The sequence below is a fragment of the Strix uralensis genome, chromosome 6, assembly GCF_047716275.1.
Source record: "Strix uralensis isolate ZFMK-TIS-50842 chromosome 6, bStrUra1, whole genome shotgun sequence".
Lineage (NCBI taxonomy): Eukaryota > Metazoa > Chordata > Aves > Strigiformes > Strigidae > Strix > Strix uralensis.
This window is the reverse complement of record NC_133977.1, coordinates 325,790-349,178: the sequence shown is the minus strand read 5'-3', so window position 1 is coordinate 349,178 and position 23,389 is coordinate 325,790. Positions and strand designations below refer to the sequence as shown.

At 57.0% G+C, this 23,389-nt stretch overlaps 2 protein-coding genes and 1 long non-coding RNA gene across 3 annotated transcripts; 1 reads left to right on the top strand and 2 right to left on the bottom strand.

Moving 5' to 3' along the window:
• Window positions 1-1,114: 1,114 nt before the first annotated feature.
• Window positions 1,115-4,147, bottom strand: S100B (S100 calcium binding protein B). The gene is made up of 3 exons (XM_074872363.1): window positions 3,993-4,147; window positions 2,598-2,750; window positions 1,115-2,075 (listed from the first exon to the last, which is right to left on the bottom strand). Exons 2-3 carry the CDS (start codon window positions 2,733-2,735, stop codon window positions 1,935-1,937), a joined length of 279 nt encoding a protein of 92 aa, XP_074728464.1. The 5' UTR covers window positions 2,736-2,750; window positions 3,993-4,147; the 3' UTR covers window positions 1,115-1,934.
• A 3,418-nt stretch (window positions 4,148-7,565) lies between these two features.
• Window positions 7,566-9,372, bottom strand: LOC141945034 (uncharacterized). Its single transcript, XR_012629398.1, has 3 exons — window positions 9,266-9,372; window positions 8,603-8,645; window positions 7,566-7,736 (listed from the first exon to the last, which is right to left on the bottom strand). It is a non-coding gene; the product is annotated as an uncharacterized LOC141945034 (long non-coding RNA).
• Window positions 9,373-12,900: 3,528 nt separating this feature from the next.
• Window positions 12,901-23,362, top strand: LSS (lanosterol synthase). Its single transcript, XM_074872361.1, has 21 exons — window positions 12,901-13,100; window positions 13,183-13,321; window positions 13,403-13,511; window positions 13,918-14,039; window positions 14,370-14,466; window positions 15,305-15,440; window positions 15,645-15,753; window positions 16,055-16,173; window positions 16,599-16,696; window positions 16,823-16,850; window positions 17,442-17,498; window positions 18,200-18,271; window positions 18,955-19,005; window positions 19,153-19,302; window positions 19,653-19,749; window positions 19,927-20,032; window positions 20,576-20,641; window positions 21,046-21,126; window positions 21,415-21,585; window positions 22,022-22,100; window positions 22,318-23,362. The coding sequence occupies exons 2-21, from the start codon at window positions 13,243-13,245 to the stop codon at window positions 22,531-22,533; spliced, it is 2,043 nt and encodes a 680-aa protein (XP_074728462.1). The 5' UTR covers window positions 12,901-13,100; window positions 13,183-13,242; the 3' UTR covers window positions 22,534-23,362.
• The last annotated feature ends 27 nt before the right edge of the window (window positions 23,363-23,389 follow it).

Sequence of the window (23,389 nt, the reverse complement as noted above, 5' to 3'; positions counted from 1 at the left end):
GCCAGCGTTCAGGCCGCCTGTTTCACCTGCAGCTCTTTGCTGCTGCGGTGCTTTGCAGAGCTGCTGAAAAGGCTTGGTCTGGGGGAAGGGTTCCTCATCCCTGTGAGCACTGCTGGGGCAGTGAGGCAGAAGGCGGATGGGACTTGGAGAGCTGCCAGGCAGCCTCACCAGCAGGCCCTTGTACTAAAGCATCGGACCCTTCTGCTGAACTCAGGTTCAGGCTCAGGAGAGAGTCATGAGGGTCCCATCTACCCTGTCTAACCTTGGGGACACTGGGACAGACAGTGTCCCCATTCGTTGTCCTCACACGCTGCCTCAGGTCTGTGCAAGTGTTGGAAACAGCTGAACCGAGAACGGATGAGGATGTTAAAAATGTGGTGGAAGTAACTCGGATGCTAAACAAGTTCTCAACAAATGAGCGCTACCCTGAGATGGCAAAAATGCTTTTTTAAATTCTAGATGGAGTACAAGATGCTGTCTTTCTTGTATGCATGTCTCTGCCTGAGTGTACCTTTTCACAGCTGGGGGAGGCAGATGGTCTCTGTCTGAAGATATGTTATTTTACACATGAAATAATTACGAAATGTGGAATGAGGTGAAAACAACAGCAACATCAGCAGGTATCTTTGTTATGAATTTTTCACTGTAGGTGTTGCTAGCCATGAACACCTAAGCACAGGTATTGCTGAGCTGGGTGGCAAGTGCAGAGTGAAAAAGGCAGGAGCATAGGCTTTGGGGAAATTGTCCTAGGTTTAGTTTTGGCTTTGCAAAGGCTCACCACTGCAAGCCCCTGGATGAGCCTGGCAGCAGCAGCCACATCCTGAACAGCAGCAGTCCCAGGGAGGCCCATTGCACTCCTCTGGCCTTGCAGGTACATCTCCCGGTTTGGCCAGCCAGGTGGAGCAACGGTGGTGGCGACAGCCTAGAGCTGTTTGGCCAACCACAGCGATGCCAGGGAGGAGATGAAGGGTCGAGGCCCAACAAGAAACCCAGGGGCATGAGCTGTAGCAGTGCTTCAGGCTGCATCCTCCAGCCTTCCCCTCTGACAGTGCAGGGCAGCTGGGGAGCTGCACACAGCCTGGGACAAAAGGACACATTTTTCACCAGAGACCAGTTGCAGCCCAGAGACCGAAACAACATTTTATTCTCATCATTTCCACACACTGGAGGCTGTGCCTGGTCCACATTAAAGCACTGTGGTCACGCTGGGCGGATCCCCCCTTCCCTTCTGACTGAGCCTGGAGACCTTGCCAAGGCATATCCCAGGTCCAGAAGCTGTCCCCAGCCCAGAAGCCTCATACACTTCACTACCAGTTCTTCAGGCTGCTAAAAGCAGGAGGATTCATCAACAAGAGAAAAGCCTGGACTGTTAGATGGTTATGCTTTGCCTTTCAAGCCAAGGGTGTCTCAATTTGCCAAGAAATGCTTGGGCTCTGCTGAGCCCCTGTGACAAGACAGGGGCTGTGCTGCCTGGGTTAGTACCATGCACAGGGTGGTCAGAGCCCACAGGAATCAACGGGAGCCTTTCTGTTCAGGTCAGCGGGCTCAGAACCAGGCTTCTGTAACCAGCCCCTCTGCCATAACCTCCTATTTCAGCCCTTGAATTTCCCTTTTCCCTTTGCAAGCAAGCTTGGATCTCGGCGTCCGCCTGCCTCCAGCCCCATGCACGTCCTTCGCATACAGCAGCAGTGAAGGAGCTTGAGTCAAGGCATTTGCACACCGTATCCAGCCAGGTGGGCACTGGCCGATAGGCTTTCTTGAGCTGTGCAAGTGTTTCTTGTTCACAAAGCCGCAGAACTTAATAAGCTGCTTAAGTCTAGCACAAGCTTAACTCCAAGGAGCCCCTAATCACACCCAGTCTTTTTCCTGGAGGAGTGATGCTGCTCTGCATCTCTCCAGCATGAGGAGGAGGTGCTCGCCTGCTTCCCACCAGCTCACTCATGCTCAAAGAACTCATGGCAAGCAGCGGTGACCATTGCAATGAAGGCTACAAACTCCTGGAAGTCGCACTCTGCATCCCCATCACTGTCCAGCGCCTCCATGACTTTGTCCACAGTCTCCTGGTCTTTGATCTCCTGAAGGGATAGAAACAGGCAGCCAAAGCTGGGGAGGATCAGAGGGAGGCCCAGACAGTAACAAGTCCCCGCTTCTTGGGTGCTTTCATGGCTGAATCTCTATTCAGACACATCCCAAATATCTTGTGGCTGTTTCCCATCTGTGTTGGGGCACTGCCTTGCACCTGCAGTAGCAGCAGCACAGCAGCAGCGCTCCTGAAGCAGGAATCACAGCCACCGCTGTGCTGCCGGGAAGGGACATCTTGAGCCCCTTGGGGAAAGGCTGCCCCCCCCACCCTTCCCAGGGAAGGAATTTTCCCTAATATCCAACCCAAACCCCAGCCCCCAATGCAGGCTGTTGTATTTGTCCTGCTACTGGCTGCTCGGGCGGAGCTGGAGCAAAGTGTTTAATGCACTGATGTGTGAGTAAACCTCTTCCCCTGTGCTTGCTTCCCGTAGGAGACCGAGTGAGCAGAGCCTGGCAGCTGCTCGACACGGCTCCCTGCGCCCAGCCAGGCGTGCTGCGCGGAGGGCAATACTTACGCCGAGGAAATGGGTCAACTCGTTGTTAATTAGCTCCTTCAGTTCTGATTTCTTCAGCTTGTGCTTGTCTCCCTCCTTCCCTGAGTACTGGTGGAAGGCATCAATGATGGCAATCATGGCCTTCTCCAGCTCAGACATGGTCACAGCGTGGCCCTGAGGTCAGAGGGAGTGGCGGGTGCGTTAGCCTGGGCAAGCTCCAGCGATGCCTTTTGCTTTGCAGGCGCGGCCACCCCCGGGTTCCCCCCGCACATCAGCAACGCCGAACCCCGTGCTCAAAACATGGTGCTGAAAAGCACCGCAGGCAGCTCCCGCTTCAGGGAGGAGGACCCCGAAAGACCTTGGCTCTGCCTCCGGGACCTCGCAAGGAGAGGAGAACCACAACGCAAGGAGTGCCCAGTATAAGACTGGTGCACGCTGGGAGCTGGTACATCCCCTGGGACTGCTGTGAGCTTGGCACCTTAGGTGTCTGTGTGATCAGAGTGTAGAAGAGAAAACAAGGAGAGGCTGCAAAGCCCTGGCGGCTTCCAGCAAGGTGCTCCTGCATTTTCTGTATGTGCAGACCTGGCTAGCAGGCGGCTTGTTGTCACTTCACTTCTGTCACTTCTTCTTTGGCTCCTGCTGCTTAACCCATTGCTTTGTTCTCCTCGCATGGAAGAGAGGCAGGTAGGGGTTTCATTTCTGCACTTGGAGTTTCAGAAAAGGTTTTGCTGTCCCCTCTGTCACAGGCACTCTCCCTCTGCCTTTCTTGCCTGCAGGCCTATCTCCAACTGAGCAGTCGGGGTAACCCAGGCAGGAACCAGTTTTGATGAGTGTCAGCGGGACAAAATAAGCACATCTCTAACCTCCCTCCTCCCATGCTTGATCTGGAGACCCTTTCAGGAATGTTAATACTTGGGATTGCAGCATTTCCTGCAGATTTCACAAACCAAAGAGACTCTGATAGAAAAGGGAGAGATGCAAAACCACCTTCTCAAAAGCTGTTGAATACACTGACGCTGGGGAAAAAAAAGCCACCTTGTTGTCTGGTACTCGGTTAATTCATACCCCATGGATAAATGTCTCCTGCCCTGCAGCCTGGCTCCTGTTTCACCACCTCAAGGCCCAACGCCGAAGGCACTGAATCTCATCCCACGGCTGACGCCCTCCCCCATGCAGCAGTCAGTGTCCAAACTGCAAGACTGTTTCCTGTCAGGTAGGAAATATTCCTGAAGCACTTCCCGCCTGCATCCTAACAGCCCTCTGCATGCTCGTGCCCTGCCTGCGTGTGCTCGAGCCTCTGCTGCAGTGGCAGAGCTCGGAGCTGCGATCATGCCCCCCGTGCCACCCCTCCCGCAGCCGTAGCCCCCCCACTCCAGCAGCCAAGCGCCTGCCCCGGCATCCCCCGGCCCCTCTCACCTCCCTGCTGGCAGCGGAGCTGTGGCACAGCAGCGCAGTGTGGCTGGGGACCCGCTGGCTTCTTATGGCCAGGGGCGGGGAGCCCTGGGCCCTGCCGCAGTGCCCGCGGCGCCAATGGCAGCTGGAGGCAGGGGCGTCCAGAGCCGGGCACTGCTCCCGCACTGCGCAGCGATGCACACAGGGATGCATTGACTTGCTGCCAGCCCACGGCCACAGGCGTGGGAGCCGTTACAGAGAAAGCCACCGTTGTGAGAAAAAAATAACTGGGCAGTCAGCAGGAGAGCCAGCCTGGCGGCATTGCTGCTCTTCTGCACAGTAAAGGCAGTGAATTATGAGCCACGGCTGGACAGGCACAGTCAGAGCTGGTCTGGGGGCCCCAACACTTGCCCCAAGGCACCCCACAGTCAGAGCCAGGCGTGTGGGAATGATGGAGCCCCCCTGGCCCTGTGGGCCCTGTCCCAGGGCTGCAGCACCCTCCGGGGCAGAGTTTTTTCTGTGTGCGTGACAGGAACATCCATCGCGGCAGCTTGTACCTGCAGCCTCTTGTCCCTTTGCTGTGCACCTCTGAGACGGGTCTGGCTGTATCTTCTCTGCCACCCTGTCAGTCTGGGGGACAGTGGGACCCTTTATGAGGGAATTGTGATTGTATTGGGGTGCAGGTGGTTGAAGGACAGCTGGCAGCAGCAGCAGCTCCTTCCTGATGCTTACGGGGGGAACAGTGCTGGATTCTGGGGCATGCCTTGCTGTACCCTCACAAAAAGCTGTGTCCAGTGGCTTTGGGTTATCAAGGTGCTCTCAGAAGGCTGACACCCCAACAGGAACTCCAACAGCACCCTTTGGTCTGGGGGGACGGCAGGAACCTCCTGCCTGCATGTACCTGTCGCCCATGTCACAGCCGAGCGGGTGGCGTTGCTCAGAAGTCCTCTGCCAGCCCCAGCAGCCACCAATGGGCATTAAATGCACTTTTATTTAAACCAAGGAGCTGTACATTTCCCTTTCCACCAGAGACTCCTTTGCAGGCAGATGCACAGACCTAACAGAGGTGATGCTTTGTTGGGGGCCAGCAGACAGCTCGGCAGGGAAAGGGGATCTGGAGGGCAGCAGGTGACAAGCAGCAAGAGCAGCAAGCAGCATCTTTCACCCAGACTGCTCCTGGTGGCACAGTACAAGTAGGTAGTTGATAAACATGGACAACATGCTGAATAAAGCAGGTTTTCGCTGTGTTTCATTGCCTAGCCACGTTATTTCCCAAGAACGAGATGGGATGAGCCAAAGTTGCAGCTCTCTGCTATTACTGATGTGGCATGTTTCCATTTACATCTTTTTCACTGCAGCACAGGATCAATAATTGCTTTATGTCTTAAGCCTTTATTGAATTTCAGACTCAGCACAACTCCCACCAGGTCAGTGCTGTTACCAAGAAGACAGGTTAGACCCATGATGGAAAGCCCGGAGGTGTCATTTTGTTACTACAGTCAGCTCCTGCAGAGAAATGGGAAGTGTGTAAGAGCCTTATGTGTATGCTTGTGGGGTAGGATGAAGGTCTGGACCTCTTCAAAAATGTCCCTTTGAGGAGGCAAGACAGAGTTGCTGGGCAGACACAGTCTGTGGCAGTTCCTGTGTCCCCCAAAGCTACCATGGATGCGATCACTGAGACAACACCTACCATGTTACTTAACAGTTTTTCACATACCGGTGTGAAAGAACCCCATGCACATGGATCATTTGCTTACACAGCTCCTCAAAGCTTTTGTAACAGCTTCAAACACTGGTATGGGGAAAAATAGTTTCTCCCATGTTAAACTTGAGTATGTTGACTCTAAATATAGACCTGACCACTGAAATTTTTGGCATTGCAAACTGCCGCAGTTTTCTGTGCTTTTGTAGGACTGGCAGGGACAGGGCGTACCACTTCTAGGCAGCGGTGTTTCTAGCGTGGAGATAGTTTGTCAACAATCTTGCAATATTCAATTTTTTCCAAGGATATTTGTATTCACTTAAGAGCTGGCTGTAAATGGGGTTCTCTGTCAGCAGGAAAGCAACAGTGTTTTTCAGCATCAATAGCAATTTGATCTGGTAGATCTCTTAGCTCGGTCATTAGCAAAGAAGTGCATCAAAGCACACCATTTCTAGTCAGAGACAAGGGCCTAGCTCGGCCTCATTAAACTGTTTCCTGATGTCATTCTTGAAAGTGACCTTTTCTTAAAACGGAACAGAAAAATCAGTGTGTGGCAGATCAAAACCTGAACAGTCTTGAAATTCTCTTTCCTGCTTATTCTTACTGTCCATTTCACCCCAAATCATTCAGACTTCTGTACTTTATAGGAAATGATCTGGAATGATCTGCTGCACTGGCTGATAGGGTGGGAAGGAGCAGCATGATCAGGTGTGACCCCCAGAAACCTTGGCCTTTCCTGCTTCTGCTAGTGAGCAGCTCCAGGCGACTTCCCTGATCCTCGACCAGGCTCACACCCTAGCAAACACTGCTTTCCTGCCCGGGTCGTCCCTGACCCAGCCTGTGAAAGTCCAGGAGGTCTGGGCATGGGTGTGGGGCTGCGAGCTGGCTGTGCTTTTAGTGCTGCCCATAGAGCTGCTTCCATTATTTCAAAATTGATGGTCCTGATCTTTGAACAGGAGATTGTAACCCTGGGGCTCCTTTCCTCAGGGTCACTGCTTCCTTGCCAGAGCTTTGAGCTGATGTGTTTGAAGAAACAGGGTTTTACAGAGCCCAAGGCCGAGCAAAACACTTCAGCCCTATCCCTGACTCCCTCCCCAGTGGAACACAATGTGGGCTCTTCATAGCAGGCTCAGGGAGAAAAGCCAGTGTATTTCTTTGTCTCTCTGGTGTGTGTGGCACCAGGCTCTGCCAGACCACGAGACAAAGGCCGGTGGTCATTGAACTGGGAGAAAAAAGTAATGAAAGCAGAGGAATTTGGGTGGGAGGGGGAAGCAGCTGCTTCTGCCTCCACAGGGCTGTGCTCGCAGTCCCGGCAGGCAGAGCAGTGCTGCAGAGAGCAGGCTCCCCAGCTCTGTGCCATGGTCCCTGTGCCCGTTTCTGAACCCACAAACACAGCAGCCAGAGGTGAGCTAGGGTCCTCGTGGGAAGCCTCAAATGATGCCTGGAAGCAGAAACACCAGGACACATCTGGGAATTGGGCTGGTGCTTGTTGAAGTTTTTGCAGGGAGATGATGGGCCGGATTTAGTGCCCTGCCCATAGGTCCGGGGGCCCGAGGGGTTGTGTCTGCCCCAGGAGGGCCCTGCTGGGCCCTGCACCATCTCTGCCAGCCCTGTGCAGATGTCACCTCTGCCTCCACCTGAGGACGAGGAGAGACTGGACAGGCTGCATGGGATGAGCAGTGAGTCTTTTTTGCCCGCACAGAACAGACTTGTAAGGTTAAGATGGTGCCTCCCTCTTGGGAACCACAGGCAAATGTAGCTTTCCATCCACCTTCATCTCACAAATCCTGGGCTCTGGGCTCTGACTAACTGCCCTTTCCCCCAGTCTCTTTGTTCCCCCACTGTTCTCCCAGCACTAACATGCACTAGGGTTGCAGAGCAGCTGCTCTGAACCTTGCTGCTGGCCCACCAGATGCTGTCATCTTGGCAGTTATTGTGAGCCCTTAAGAAAACACCAAATAGTGCTGTTGCCACTGCAACAAATTCTCTGGATTGAAAACACTGGGATGCTCTTACCTTGTCTGGAACACGGCCTTGAGCTTAGGTCAGTTCTGGGCTGAATTCAGCTGAAACAGCAAGAGACTACTCTTAAGTTCATTAAAAAGATATATTAATATATGTTCTCCACCAAACCTGTGCTGAGAGAAGGCATTACAGCATCGACCCGGTGTGTCTCTGGGCCCTGGTACAGCCCCAGCCCCAGCGGGAGAGGGCTGCAGGCTTGCTGCTGGAGCAGGGTGCTGAGGGCTCCCACCTTCGGCTGCACGGAGCCAAGTTATCTTAACAGGGACAGAGGAAACTGGGGCGGGGGTTAGATGCTTCTAAGTGTTTCAGCTTAAAATATTTCTGCTGAAACAATGACCATTTCAGGTCTATCTTCTCTCAAAGCAGAGGTGGCCATATTTAGACCGTGTTTTGTAAAATCCCTTTGACCAGCTCCCTTTTAACACAAACTAGATGATATCCCATGGCTTTAAAGTACTTTTGCAATTTTTACGCTAGCAGCATTAACAAACAGAAGCTGGCAGATAAAACCTTGTGAACAGAGTCTCGTGCTGGACCGCAATAAAAGCAGGGAAGTTGTGTTTGCTTTTATGAGCTGATGGTGTCCCTTGCTCAGGGAAACATTTTTCAGTTTCTAATGTCTCTGGCAAGCAGAGTGCCCACAAGCAGGAACAGCACATTACCCTGTCAACTGTGGTCTAAACCTCAGACAGATGAAAATTAGTATAAAAGTAATGCCCAGGTAACAGGAGCTTGGCAATTATTAAGAATAAAAGTTTCATAACTAAAATGGAATTTCTAAGCAGGGAGGTTGTGTAGAGACAGAAAAATAAAATCAAGTGGTTCATGTTCCATCCCTGCCTTTAGGTAAATATTACCATAAATTATCTGAAGATTTTGGCATCCTCAAGGAATTGCAGATACTTACATGAAGCTCATCTCAGGCAGATTCATGATGACAGATATTTTTTCTAAAACCAAAAATAAACAACAGGCTATTAAGCCCCAAATACAACACCCATATCTGTGAACTTCTAGAGTTCCTTTTGTCCATTTAAACTGCGCTAGAGAAGCAACACAGCTCTCCCTAGTGAGGACGGGTGGTATGAGGCACAAGCCAAAAGATGTTATCCTCATGGATAACACCCCCCGGGGAGGACTCCAGCACTGTTAGTTGTTCAGACAAAATTCTGACGTTACTGAACACAGCCAGGGCTAAACCTGTGTGTGACCTAAGCCTAGTTTATAAAATAAATACAAAATTAATTCTATAATTCCCAAATCAAATGACTGTATCCTCTCCAAATAATCGCTGGACATGAGTGAAGAGCTATTTGCTAGCAGAGGAGCGTTTTAAATTCAACTTGTAGCGTGTGAAAAGAGGAAGTATTAATTCGCAGGCATGTTTCTGTCCTGGGCTGCTGCTGGGTGCCACCTTTGGGAGTAGCTCTTTTATCCCTGGGCCTCCCTTGCTCCGTGAGGCCCCTGGGGACTGCTGTGCCAGGCGGTGCACAGACACAGAGCTGCTCCCTGCCTTCAAGGCCTTAGAGTCAAGGTTTGAATTTGCGACCATGAGTTTGGGCTTTTGTACCTGAACTTTCCACTAGCTTAGCTTGATCTGGTGTCACCTCTGCAGTAGGAGGGAAGCCAGGTCACTCTGAAAGGCAGCAGGAAGAAATTTTATCACCGCATTTAAACAAGTACGCATTAAATTCCCACCCAGCCCTTCCACCCTTCCAACACACAACAGCTGCAAGTAAAGCATCTCTGGCTCACATGCGTCCTTCCCAGAGCAGGTTTTATAGGTGTGTTATAAAAACAGTGCATTTCCTTGGAGGAACAGAGATGGTAAAGAACCGATGTCCGCAGGAGGAAAGGAAAGGGGAACTCATCCATGCTGAGGATGTGTGCTTTAAGTCTGTATCCCCACAGTTCTGGGATGTGGCTGCAGGGCCCCAGCGTGTGTTGGGAGGGTTTGCCAGCCAGGCATGTTTCTGTCCCACAAAATCCCACTTGCAGCCCAGCTCAGGCCTGCCTCCTGCAAAGCAGTCCCTAACAACCCCGGCCTGCACGCTTCTGCCAGCAACACAACCGTAAGTGTCCCGGAGGGGTTCCCTGGCTCCTTACGTGCCTCCCCAGACTCCTGTTGGGTTTCTTCAGCTCACAGCAGGGTGCTAGCCCCTTCCCAGCCACCTGTGTGCCTGATGGAGTTCGTACCTCCGTTCTGGGAGCGCTGGCCCAGGAAGGGAGCGTTGCCCAGTATGGAGCAGCACCGGGGGTGTTAGCAGAGAGATGGGGCAGGACAGCACAGGAGGAGCTCTGCCACATCCTCATAGACCTCCTGGATCACCGTCCCACGGCAGCGCCTGAGGGAGGGTGACAACCCCTACCCCCGACACTACACCCATGCTGGGGGCACCAAGGCAAGGTGCACAGTGGGGGTGCCTGACTCACTCTATCACCAGAGGTGAAACGACCACCCGTCCTCACCCCAACCCTGACGGTGTTTTTGTAAGGGCTGGCAGACTGTTGTGCCTGTGATGGGATGTGCCATGTGTCCATTTTCCTGTAGCTCCATGGTTACAGCATCTATAAAGCATAACAAAATGCTTTATGGGTGTCACCCCTGCCCGCCACACCCCTCCTCGCCCGGGCAGGGCCCTGGTATTTAGCGGGTGCCCACCACCCGAGGGGAGCCGTGCTGAGGACAGTAATCAGGGGTGCTGCTGGCAGTGGTGCTTTCAGAGGGTGCTGCTGACATCGCCTCTGCTGGGACCTTTCCTGCAGGTTTGGTGAGTGAAAGTGTCTCCCCGAGGCAGCAGCGCCTGGCGGGGTGCAGGGCAGCCTGGGAGCATGGGGGCAGTGGGAGCGTGGGCACCCGTGGGTCAGGGTGCACCAGGACACGGTGTCCCCAGCCCATCATGGTCTGCGAGGACGCGGGCTGGGCACCCAGGCTCGGCTGCAGTTGGTTCATTATTTCCATTAACAGTGGAAGCCACACACCTGGGCTTTGGGGATGCACAGAGGTGGCAACAGTTGCTCTTGGGGTTGGCGCTGTCACCCAAAGGGACAGGGCAGCTGTCAAGGTCTGCAGGGGACAGCACTCCTGGGAAAGCGAGTGGGGTCTCTGTGCCCAGGCCAGACATGTGGGACAGAGGAGCCGGGGCCCGGCTGCTGGCAGGGTAATGACGTCCCCATGATAGGAGGTGCTGCAAGGAGGGGGACACTTGTCAGGACAGACACAGTGGCACGTCCCCGCAGAGCCAGGGGCAGCAACACCATGGCACACCCTGGGGCCAGGTGTCAGAGCTGGCTGTGTCACTGGGGCCGCCAGGTCCAAGAGCAATGCCTGCGGAGCTGAGCTGGGGCTGGTGGCCCATGGCCACCTGTGTGAAGGTGGGTCCTCAGGACGAACCACCGCTGCCAGGCAGTGAAATGCCATCAACGCCTGCTCCATTGGGTGCGTGTCCATCTTCATCAAACACCACCATGAGCTGCTGCTCTTGCTGCTTGTCACCTGCTGCCCTCCAGATCCCCCTCCCCTGCCGGGCTGCCCGCTGGACCCACAAAGCATCACCTCTGGTGGTTGCACCTGCCTGCAAGGGAGTCTCTGGTGGAAAGGGAAACGTACAGCTCCTTGGTTTAAATAAAAGTGCCTTTAGTGCCCATTGGTGGCTCTGGGGCTGGCAGAGGACTTCTGAGCAACGCCACACCCGACAGGTACTCGCAGGCAGGAGGTTCCCGCCGCCCCCCAGACCAAGGGTGATGCCGGAGTTCCTGCTGGGTGTCAGCCCTCTGAGAGCGCCTTGATAGCCCAAACCGCCCGACGGGGCAGTCTGGGAGGGGGCTCCCAGCCCGGAGCCTCCACTGGCCCTGCCGCAGGCGCCCAGGGAAGCACGGCCCGGGCCCCGCCGCTATCCCGGGACCCCGCCTCTATCCCGGGACCCGCCGCTATCCCGGGCCCCGCCGCTATCCCGGGACCCCGCCTCTATCCCGGGATCCCGCCTCTATCCCGGGACCCGCCGCTATCCCGGGCCCCACCGCTACCCCGGGACCCGCCGCTATCCCGGGACCCCGCCGCTATCCCGGGACCCGCCGCTATCCCGGGACCACGCCGCTACCCCGGGACCCCGCCGCTATCCCGGGACCCGCCGCTATCCCGGACCCCGCCGCTATCCCGCACCCGCCGCTATCCCGGGACCCGCCGCTATCCCGGACCCCGCCGCTATCCCAGGACCCGCCTCTATCCCGGGATCCCGCCTCTATCCCGGGACCCACCGCTATCCCGGGCCCCACCGCTACCCCGGGACCCGCCGCTACCCTGGGACCCCGCCGCTACCCCGGGACCCGCCGCTACCCCGGGACCCCGCCTCTAGCCCGGTCCCCGCCGCTATCCCGGACCCCGCCGCTACCCGGACCCCGCCGCTACCCCGGGACCCCGCCTCTATCCCGGATCCCGCCGCTATCCCGGGACCCGCCGCTACCCCGGGACCCCGCCGCTATCCCGGACCTCGCCTCTATCCCGGGATCCCGCCTCTATCCCGGACCTCGCTGCTATCCCGGGACCCGCCTCTATCCCGGACCTCGCCTCTATCCCGGGATCCCGCCTCTATCCCGGGACCCGCCGCTATCCAGGACCCCGCCGCTATCCCGGGCCCCGCCGCTACCCCGGACCCCGCCTCTATCCCGGACCCCGCCGCTATCCCGGACCCCGCCGCTACCCCGGGACCCGCCTCTATCCCGGACCCCGCCGCTACCCCGGGACCCGCCTCTATCCCGGACCCCGCCTCTATCCCGGACCTCGCCTCTACCCCGGGACCCGCCGCTATCCCGGACCCCGCCTCTACCCCGGGACCTGTCTCTATCCCGGACCCCGCCTCTATCCCGGGAGTCCGCCGCTATCCCGGGACCCGCAGCAATCCTGGGGCCCGGCCCGCGGGGGCGGGGCGGCGGGCGGTGCGGGGGCGGGGCTAGCGGCGGCTCTGCGTTCCCATTGGCTGCCGCCCGTGAGGCGATGTCGTCCCAGGGCGCCGCGGCTCCGGCCCCGATCCCGGCTCCCGCCCGGCGCTGACACGGGTGGCGATGGCGGCGGACGGCGGGTGGGTGCCGGTGGCGGTGGCGGTGCTGGTGCTGGTGCTGGTGCTGGTGCTGGTGCTGGTGCTGGTGCTGGTGCTGGTGCTGTAGGGCAGCCGGCGGGGCAGAGCGGAGGTGGCGGCAGCGACTCACAGTGCCTCTCCAGCAGGGCGGTGCGGCGGCGCGGCGGCCCGCGGCGCTCGGCGGCGGCCACGGCGCTGCCCGCCTGGCGGCTGCGCTGCGAGGGCGGCCGGCAGCGCTGGCGCTACCTGGGCGATGGAGACGAGGGCGAGGCGGGCGGAGAGAGGCGGGCGCAGACGGCGCTGGAGAAGCACAGCCTCGGCCTGGACACGGTGCGGGGCGGGGGGGCCGGCGGGGCCGGGGGCAGGGCCCGCTCCCGGGGGCACCCCCGGCTGAGGCGCCGTCTCCCCGCAGGACGAGGCTCTGCGGCCCTCGTCGGCGGCCGGCACGGCCCGGGAGGCTGCCCGCCAGGCCATGCGGTTCTACGCTGCCCTGCAGGCTGAGGACGGGCACTGGGCGGGCGACTACGGCGGGCCCCTCTTCCTCCTGCCAGGTAGGCCTCGCGGGGCGCCTGCCCCGAGGGGGGCGAATGTGTCGCGTTTGGCTTCAGGAGCCAGCCTGTCTCGTCTTCCAGGTCTCCTCATCACTTGCCACACCGCCAAGATCCAACTGCCGGAGGGGTTTCGGAAAGAGATGGTGCGTTACCTGCGCTCTGTGCAGCTCCCGGATGGAGGCTGGGGCTTGTGAGTAGCGAAGGTGCTTCTTTTACTGACGGCACCTCTGAGGTCCAGCACTTGGAGCTGCCGTCAAGTCTGCACAGGCTTGGGGAGTGGGACTCAGCAAGTGTGATACTGCTGGGTGGTTGGACTCACTTGTGTAGCACTCCAGCTGCACCTGTTGTCACAGAGATGGCTGGAGCATCAAGCCTGGCTGCATCTCCTCTGTGCCTCTGTATCCCAGAGCATCATGTGTGAACAGGGTAGTGCAGAGCAGGGCTTCTCCCTGCAGTACTTGGGTCTCCCCTTTTCCACAGTCACCCCTGGCATCCCACTTCACCTCGACAAAGACAACATTGTGCAGTGGGTCGTGCCTTGCTAATGCTAGTGGCTGGCTCATGGCTATGCTGTCTCTGTGTGTGTGTGCTGACAGGCATGTGGAAGACAAATCGACGGTGTTTGGCACAGCACTCAACTACATAGCCTTGAGGATCCTGGGGCTTGGACCAGATGACCCTGACATCGTGCGGGCCCGTGTCAACCTGCACAGCAAAGGTCAGTTCTGTTGGGCCCAGCATGGCAGCCGTGGGGCTGGTACACTGGAGAGGTCTGGCCCGACCCAAGGGCTGCGTGGAGCATGGCGGGCTGCCAGGTAGCAGAGGAAGTGTTCCTCTTGCTTGCCCTTGATGGCACCTGCATTTTCAGTTGATGATGGGAAAGTGTGTTACATTTTTGTATGGTTGCCTGCTTGCCCTTTTTTGGGCCATGTGTCCCAGCCTGAGTGGCATGTTCCCAAACATGGGGAGAAGTGGACCCTGCAGTGGGGAAGAAAGCAGGGAGCTGACATGGTTCGTTAACCCTGAAAGCTGATATCGCTCTCTGCAGGAGGTGCTGTGGGAATCCCTTCCTGGGGGAAGTTTTGGCTGGCTGTCCTGAACGTTTACAGCTGGGAGGGAATGAACACTCTTCTCCCAGAGATGTGGTATGTGCCGCCCTCAATGTGGAGGTAGGGGGTGTTGTCTGTCCTGCCACCAGCCTCCACCCAGAGCTGTCCCGGGCACTGGTGTTTGCTGGGATAACTCCAGCTATGGTCTGGAACTGGGGATGCTTGGGCTGCTTGTCAGCTGGGAGATCAGCAGCAAGGCCAGCCAGTGGGTGGATAGCACCGAACCCTGCGCTGAAGGGAGATGCCAGAGCTCAGCCCTGTTACCTTACCCACGGGGTCCCTGATACATCCATGTGCCTGCCACCAGTGTCTTGTGGTCTTGTGGCCAGCCAGAACTGGGCCCTAGCAGGACAGGACATGTAAGGCTGCCAGCTCTAACCCTCACCCCTACCCTCTCTGATTACTCAGAGGGCCACCGGGTGTCAGAGGGGTGAAGTGTGTGACATTTTCCCTGGGGGAAATCAGGGGCTGCACTGTACCAAGGGTTGCTGGTGCTTTGTCATCAAATGCACTTAATTGTCAGTCTGGGCCTCTGCCTTCAAACTCACGTGGGGAGGAGAGGGACCTCTGAATTGACTTCTCCCCTCCCTCCTCTCCGAGCTCAGGATCCTCCCTGCCCTGTGTCAGCTGGGCCAGGAGCAGTGTCTGCCAGCCCTGGTAGGGAGGGAGCAGCCCTGTTGGGGAGGGTCTGAGCAGGGCGAGGCTGTGTGGATATTCCCTTCTTTTCTCCTGCAGCTGTACCAGCAGCAGCAGGCCTGGTACAGGGGTAGGGAAAGGCACGCCCTGCCTGCAGGCATCCCCCTGTCAGCACGTCTCTCTGTGCTACCCTTGGCCCTCCTTGTTCCACACAATCACACCTTCTCTGTTGCAACAGGCTGCTTCCTACGTGGTTCCCAGCCCACCCGTCCCGGCTCTGGTGTCACTGCCGCCAGGTTTACCTCCCCATGAGCTACTGTTACGCCAGGCGTCTGTCAGCAGAAGAGGATGAGCTCATACGGAGCTTGCGGCAGGTAAGGAGCTGACCCTGGTGGGGCTCCCTGACCACCTGCTGTGCCCGCTGTGTCCCTGGGGGCCAGCCTCTGGCTTGTGAAGGACAGCTCTCATACCTGCACAGTCTCTCTGTCCAGGCAGTGGAGCCACCTTCCAGCAGTAAGCCGCCTCTGAGTGCTTGCTCCCAGCTTGCCAGGCTGATGCCCTTTGTTGTCTTGTGCTAGGAGCTGTATGTGCAAGACTACGCCAGCATAGACTGGCCAGCCCAGAGGAACAATGTGGCTGCCTGTGATGTGTACACCCCGCACAGCTGGCTGCTGGGGGCTGCCTATGGTGAGTGTGGTGTGGGCTGGGGCCGGAGGGCCCTTGCCATGTGAGCTGCTGGTGGTGGAACTGAAGCTGCTTTGTACTATGGGGGCTCTTTAGGGTCTACTGCTAGCTACCAGTGTATGCCTTGGAGTTGGGATGGAGACGTGGACTGTGTGATCCTTGGGCTTCTCCTGCCCTGAGAGCATCAGGGCCTTGTGCCCAGGTCCTCGGGCCACTCTGGGGCAGAGAAGTTCCCATGCTTTCCTCGATGGGTCATCTGGCCACATGGGGTGGGTTTTTCACTGCATGTCCCTTTCTTCTGTAGCCATCATGAATGTGTATGAAGCCCACCACAGCACTCACCTGCGGCAGCGAGCCATCACAGAGCTGTATGACCACATCAAAGCTGATGATAGATTCACCAAGTGCATCAGCATTGGGCCGGTAGGATGCTTGCTGTTGATGCTTTAAAAACCTTGCCCTTTGCTCTTTAGGGACCACTTTGTGGCTCTGCAGCCCTGTGCAATTGTGGTGTGTAACCCTAATCACCAGATCTTGCTCAAGCACAACTCCTCATGCTCAAGAGCTTAGTGCTAACAGGGTACAGAAGATGCAGAGGGCATGGGGACAGCTGTGGCCCTGGTGAGGGGTACCTCTCCTTGTGGTCTAGGGAAATGATCTGAGGGGAAGCTCTGGAGTAATCTCATGGCACCTGCCCCACTAACTCAGCTACACTGAGCGATGCCACAGATAGAGCCCTTGGGATCAAGCCCAGGACCACCTCTGGATGGCTTTTGTGCTGGCTGGGAGGGATTCTCTGGGCCTGGGAGAAGCTGTATCCAGAGCAGTGACAGTGCTACTTTGGGCAGATTTCCAAGACGATCAATATGCTGGTTCGCTGGTTTGTGGATGGGGAGAACTCCTCGGCTTTTCAGGAGCATGTTTCCAGGATCCCCGACTATCTCTGGTAAGGGCTGAGCGTGGCTCACCTGGCACAGCGTAGGGGTCTGGTTGCTGTGGTGCGAGCTCTCGACCCGCTTCCTGGCACCCTCGCTGTCCCTGTGCCACAGCACTGTGCTCTCTTCTCCCACAGGCTGGGCCTTGACGGCATGAAGATGCAGGTAAAGTGCTGTAGGAGTTCAGCTGTGACTGAGAGGGACCCTGGCAGTCTGGAGCAGCCCATGGAATAACAGGATAGCTTGTTCACCCTGGGCCTGAGCTCCTGGCATCTCGCCTTTGGTGCCTGGTGGCCTTGTCTGTCTCACTGCCTCTTCCCCTGGCCGTGCCAGGAGCGAGTAGCGTCCGTCCTGCTAGTTGGCCTCTCTGTGGCTGTGAGCTAAGGGGACAGCTCTAGGCCTCCATTTCCTTCATCCCCAGGGGTCCTGGGAGAAGGGCAGGAGAAAGGCATGATACTGCATGTGGACTGAGCTGTGCTTCTCTCGTAGCTATTGTGTCCCTCTGCTGCTCGTTGCTGTTCACAGAGCAGGCTGAAGCAGCTGTCTCATTTCCTATTCCCTTGCTGTCCCTGAGCTGCTGCATCTGTCCCCTGTGTGCCAGCACATCAGCTGTGATGCTGGGTGATATAAAACAAGATGCAGGGAGGAGGGAGCTGGTGGGGGTGATGCAGGGGGGATGTGCTGTCCCCACATCCTCACCGCTCAGTCAGGCTGCTGCCAGCGCCTGCGCCTCACTGTCTCCTTTCTTTCTTCCAGGGCACAAATGGATCGCAGCTCTGGGATACTGCCTTTGCCATCCAAGCCTTCTTGGAGGTAATGCACCCCTCAGTGCTACATGCTGCCTTGGGAAAACAGTCTCTCCTGGCGCATCCCTGAATACCAGCAGCTCCTGCTGTGCGTCCCCCCAGACCTCGGCTATGCCAGTTCTGGTGTTGCATCCTAGGACTGAGCTGGACAAACACACATCTGCTCAGAGCCTGCCTCAGCCGTGGTAGGCAGGATGCCCAGCACAGCTGCTACAACCCATCTTTGCCAGCTGCTTTTGAAGCAGGAGGCCACAGCACCAGCTGAGTGGGTCAGGTTAGACTCCCCTGTTGCTACAGTCTTGTGGTAAAACCTTGGCCCTTCCTCCTTGCTCTGCTTGGCCCCAGAGCGTTGCCGTTTGGCAGGGACAGTGTGCAGGTCTCCTGCTTCCCTGCACTGGGGCAGAGACAGCTACGGTGGGCATGCTTTCGTGGAGGGTGGTGTGATTGCCCTGGTAGGTCCCTAAGCTGGTCTTGTAAATACCTCTCTCAGTGATGCCAGCAACAGTTGTTGGTTCAGTTCTCTCTGTAAAGGTGTGTAAGGGAAACAGTAAAGCAAGTATGAATGCAAACCTACAGAAGGGGCTGTGTGAAGGGCCAGGCATTAATGGCACCAAGATCAGCATGTTAGCAAGGTCCCAGCACATCCTCTTCTTGAGGGGCACATTTGTTGGCCACAACTTTTTGCTGACTGTGCACCTCTGTTTCTAGGCAGAAGCCCAGAAGATGCCCGAGTTCACATCCTGCCTCCAAAATGCCCATGAGTTCCTCCAGTTCACCCAGGTGAGTGCAGCAAGTTGGTGGTGTCTCTCACATGCTGGCTATGCAGACTTGGCTGCTTCTCAGAGCCCTGTTGGATGCATCTTTTGCCTTCTGAAGAGCTCTCCTGAAGGGCTGGACTAGCAAAGTCCTAGGGACAGCCTCCTGTTTACTGCTCCCTGTTGCTGGGAGCCATCTTTGCAGCTTGGAGAGTACCTTGGCCAGGCCCAGGGATGTCTGGGTTGGCTACCTGGGCTAAGAGATGCTGGAAAACTGAGAGCTTAGGCTTCTTTGCCCTTCATCCTATGTGGTGCCTGGCCAGACTCCTTGGCTAGTGACTGCGTGAGCTCAGCTCCTGCTGGCCAGGCCAGTGGCTCAAGGTGGGGGTCACTGTCACCAACAGCTTGGTGCAGATGCTCTCATAGATCTTGCTCATGGTGCTGCCAATGGGAGCATGGAAAGCAGCTGGCTCCCTGGCAGGAAAGCGCCCAGAGAGGGGACTTGAGCAACACTTGCTGAAACCAGGCCAGAATGGGATTTCTTTTCAGTGCTCCCTGCTCCAGAGCTGACGTCTTTCCCTGTCTGCCTCCCTCAGTAAGACAGGTGGTGCACAGTCACACACAGTTCTGCATCTGTGACAGTTTCAGCCCATGGTCCTGCAGCCAGGCACCTCCAGACTGCCCTCACTTGTTTCTTGTCTTCTGCAGATACCAGAGAACCCACCTGACTACCAGAAATATTACCGCCATATGAACAAGGTACGATGGCTGAAGCTGGTCTCTGAAGGACGCATGAACGGGGCAGGGATTTGGGCTGAGGGGTTGGTAATGAGGAGCAGCGCCTCCTCCCTTACAAGAACAAAACAGGTCAGGGGAGGGTGCTGAGCCCTCCTGACCCCTTTCCAGGGTGGCTTCCCCTTCAGCACCCGAGACTGCGGCTGGATCGTGGCAGACTGCACAGCAGAGGGGCTGAAGTCGGTTATGCTGCTGCAGGAGAAGTGCCCCTTCATAGCCAAGCTTGTCCCCCCTGAGCGCCTCTTTGATGCTGTGAATGTGGTAAGTGCTGCAAAGATTAGGGCCAAGGGAAATGCAGGCAGCTAAACCAAGCTAAAATAAGAGAAGTCAAGGCTTGATGAGTTTTATATCTGGTATTACTAAGCTACTGCAAGGCCTGTGGCCTGGGATGGCAACATCATATGTACTGTGATAGGGAGCTATGTATGTGACCTAATGTAACGTGATGGTCCATGTCTGGACTTTCCTGTCAGTGTGGTTTGGGACCTGGGTTGTCTACCAGCCCCATGGACTGGTGGGTCTGACTTTGGCTTCACACTTGGCTTGGGGCCAGACTGGGGTGGTGCTGCCCGTGAGCCAGGCCCAGCTGCTCTCTTTGCTTGTCTGGGCAGTTGCTGAGCATGAGGAACTCGGATGGAGGCTTTGCCACATACGAAACCAAGCGAGGAGGCCGCTTACTGGAGCTGCTGAACCCCTCAGAGGTGTTTGGTAAGGGGAGCTGTGTGGGGCTGGTCATCCCGTCTGCTGTGAAGGAACACAGTGGCCTGGCCTCGCTGTGCTTGGCGGGATAAGGTGCCCTGGGTCCAAGGGAGAGGTGGGCAGCGTGTGTTTCGGGGGCTCCCCAGCAGAGGGGCGGATCCACTGATACCCTTCACCTGCTGGCAGGCGACATCATGATTGACTACACCTACGTGGAGTGCACGTCGGCTGTCATGCAGGCACTGAGACACTTCCACGATGAGTTCCCTGAGCACAGGGCCCCAGAGATCAGGTGAGGCGCTGAGATAAGAGTCAGGTAGGGGAAGAGACAAGCTGCAGACAGCCGATGGCCTCTGTTGGCACAACCCCTACTGAGCCTTGGCAGGGGTCTTGCCTGGACCTCTGCACTGGCATGGAATAGCCCCTGCAGTGGCCCTTGGTGTGTGCACAGTGGGGATGCTGGTGACTTCTTTAAACCAGAGCCCCCTGCAAGAGGCTGAGGCCCAGCCTCTCTCACGGAGCAGGGCATAGGCTGTTTGGGATCAGGCTGGGGGAAGTTGGTGGAGATCTGCCTGCCTCTTGACATAGCAGTTGCCTTGATCTTGCAGCCAGCTGTAGGCTTGGTCCCCTGTTTGTGTGCTAGTGTGAAGCAGAAAAGAACCCAACTGGTGCACGATTTGACTTGAGATCCTGAACAACGTGGCTGCCTGTCTGCATGCTCTTGCCTCTTGAGCCCTCTAATAACGGGACCCATCAGAGGGACTGAGGGATGCCCCTGATAAAGCAGCTACTGAGTTTGAGCTGCTTCTGAAGTGGGTATCTTTTTCCTGACCAGGGAGACTCTGCAGAAGGGTCTGGACTTCTGTTGCAAGCAGCAGCGAGCTGATGGGTCATGGGAAGGGTAAGTAGTGTTCCTGGTGCCCAGTTTTCCCTGGCTGCCCCAGTGTGAGGGGGACCATGATGGCAAACATTCCTGGTTGGCAGGATCTGTGGGAAGGACAAGTAGGGGCTGGTCCTCCTAGCTTTGCTCTCCTTTCCTCTCCCTCCAGCCCAGGCTGAGCAGGCATCTCGTGCATTGCAAAAGACTGGGACAAGCCCTGGGGGGAGGGTGTCTCCAGCTCCTCTGGTCCCAGAGTGGCTGCTGAGCCAGAGTGAGCTGGGAGCAGGTGCTGGTGGGACTGGGCATGGTTGCTCCACAGGGGAAGGCAGGCTGCAGCTCAGTGCCTAGCTGTGCTCTTGCTGTGAACGTGGCCGTGTCGCTGCCTACCTTTACCCCTGACGGTACTGCTCTTCCCTTCCTTCTAGGAGCTGGGGGGTTTGTTTCACCTATGGCACCTGGTTTGGTCTGGAGGCGTTTGCCAGTATGCAGCACACATACCGCAATGGGTGAGAAGGGGCTGTCTGCTTCCCCTGCCCCTCCCCCTCTCTTGGGCTGGGGCAAGGCTCTGTGGTGGGGCTGGGTGGATGCCCTGGCTGCAGACGGGCTCTTCTGCCCCAGGTACTGCTCCTCCCAAATTCTGTGCCTGTGGTATGACCAGGGCACTCCCTGCCTGAGCCTTGAACTCTAGGGGCAGCCCCAGCTGTGGGCAGGGCAGAGCACAGCAGCTGGGGAATGTGGGTGTGCAAATGCTCCTTTTCCCTGGCCCTGTCTGATTCTCTGCCCCATTCTTGCAGGTCTGCACGCCAGGAGGTGGCCCGGGCCTGCCAGTTCCTCCTCTCCAAGCAGATGGCAGATGGTGGGTGGGGAGAGAACTTCGAGTCGTGCGAGCAGCGCACATATGTGCAGAGTGACACGTCACAGATCCACAACACGTGTTGGGCCCTTCTAGGACTCATGGCTGTCAGGTAGGAGCAGCCCTCACCTCTTCAGGCATCGCCTGGCCCTGAGTGTTCAGTGAGATAGAAAACGCAGGCTGGCTGGTGTGGCAGGGCTGGTGTGGGCCCTGGGCCTGGCTGGTGTGGGCCATGCACCCAGCTGTGTGTGTTTGTGACCTTGTTGGTCACAAGCCTCCTGCAAGGCCAGCGAGGCTCCTAACGGCGGGCAGGGCGGGGTCAGTGCAAAGCGAAGGTCTGGGTTGTAACCACAGGCCTCCAGGCTGGGAAAATGTTGCTGTGTTCATAATGTCTGGTGTCCTAGGGTTGTGAGGGGCCCTCCCAAAGCACCCAGCATGCCTGGGACAAGCTCGGAGCAGCCTGGAGGTGGTTGAGTTCCTGAAGTGCATGGATGGGGGTTTGCAGACAATTTGGGTAAGAGTGCTCACATCTCCCTTGTGCTTGGCAGGTACCCTGACACTGATGTGCTGGAAAGGGGCATCAAAGTGTTGCTCGATAAGCAGCTGCCCAATGGGGACTGGCCTCAGGTACATCTTTCCTCTGGTCTTTCCAAGGGGTTCCCTGGTGTTGCAGCTCTCCTGGGCATTGTGCAGCCCTTGCAGTGGTGTGCTTTCTCTTACCTGGAAGGGAAGCCATGTGTGGGTTTTGGTGGGGGACTTCAGGAAGGCAGTGAGCTCAGCACCACATCCTGGACACTCTGGTCCACTGTCACCCATCCCATCTCGCTCTCTGTCTCTCTCTCAGGAGAATATTGCTGGGGTATTCAACAAGTCCTGTGCCATCAGTTACACTGCGTACCGCAACGTCTTCCCCATCTGGACGCTGGGGCGTTTCTGCCGGCTGCATCCCAACAGCCCTCTTGCAGGGAAGCTGCAATCCGGAACCTCGGCTGGGGCAGGGAGGACCACGCAGGAGGTGGCCCAGGCCAGCGCCGATGCTGTGGCCTCTGACCGGTCCTAGGTACCGGCTGCTGCATGGGGCCACGGCGGTGTTTCCTCTGTAGGCTATCTCGGTGCTGATCTTAACGCGGGGACTGCTGCCTCTGCTGGGGGGGGAGTGCTCCTGCGGTGCTGCAGAGTCTCTGCTTTCTGTTGAACCTTTTCTAAAAATCCACTTTCGTAGGTTTTTTTCCAGGTATATCCTCCCTCAGGGAACAGGGAGTGAAGTGCCTTTTCAGACCAGTAGGTGATCTGAGAAGAGAAAGCTGCCAAGCTATGTTGTGTTACACATCTAGACAGACTTTCTCATCCTGGGTAGAGCAAGGCTGCCTTTACCTTCCCCTTTTGCTGTCCGGGTTGGCTGTCTGCAGCAGGAGTGGGGGATGTGGGGCCTCCCCTGTGCCCAGCATGGTGATGGGGTGCGCTGCCCAATCCCTGCTGAGCTGGCCTCTGTGCTGTGGGTGCCAGCAACTGCCTTTGAAGTGCTCTCTGCTCTGGAGCCTGTACTGGGCGGGGAAGGGCACCTGTCCTCCCCCCACACATGGGAAAGAGGATGCTTCACTCACTTTTCTTACCCTTCTGTCCCCCAGCTGGTGACACCTGGCTGCCCAGAACCTCACAGGTGAAGTCACCAGCATCATTCCCACTTTGAAAAAGGGGAAACTGAAGCAGAAAGTACTGAGGTGGTGAGTGTCAGGGCACAGCCTGGGTCCCTGGGTTCCAGCCTCCTCCCAGCACAGCCAGTGCCTCTGTTCAGGCTGTGGTGCAGTTGTGCATTCGCATTCCATTGTCAGAGTTGGAAGCCACATCGACTGACAGGTTAATAAATTGCTAATGGTCTTGCAAGTGGAGCTTAACTGTGTGTTGGTCTCCTTATG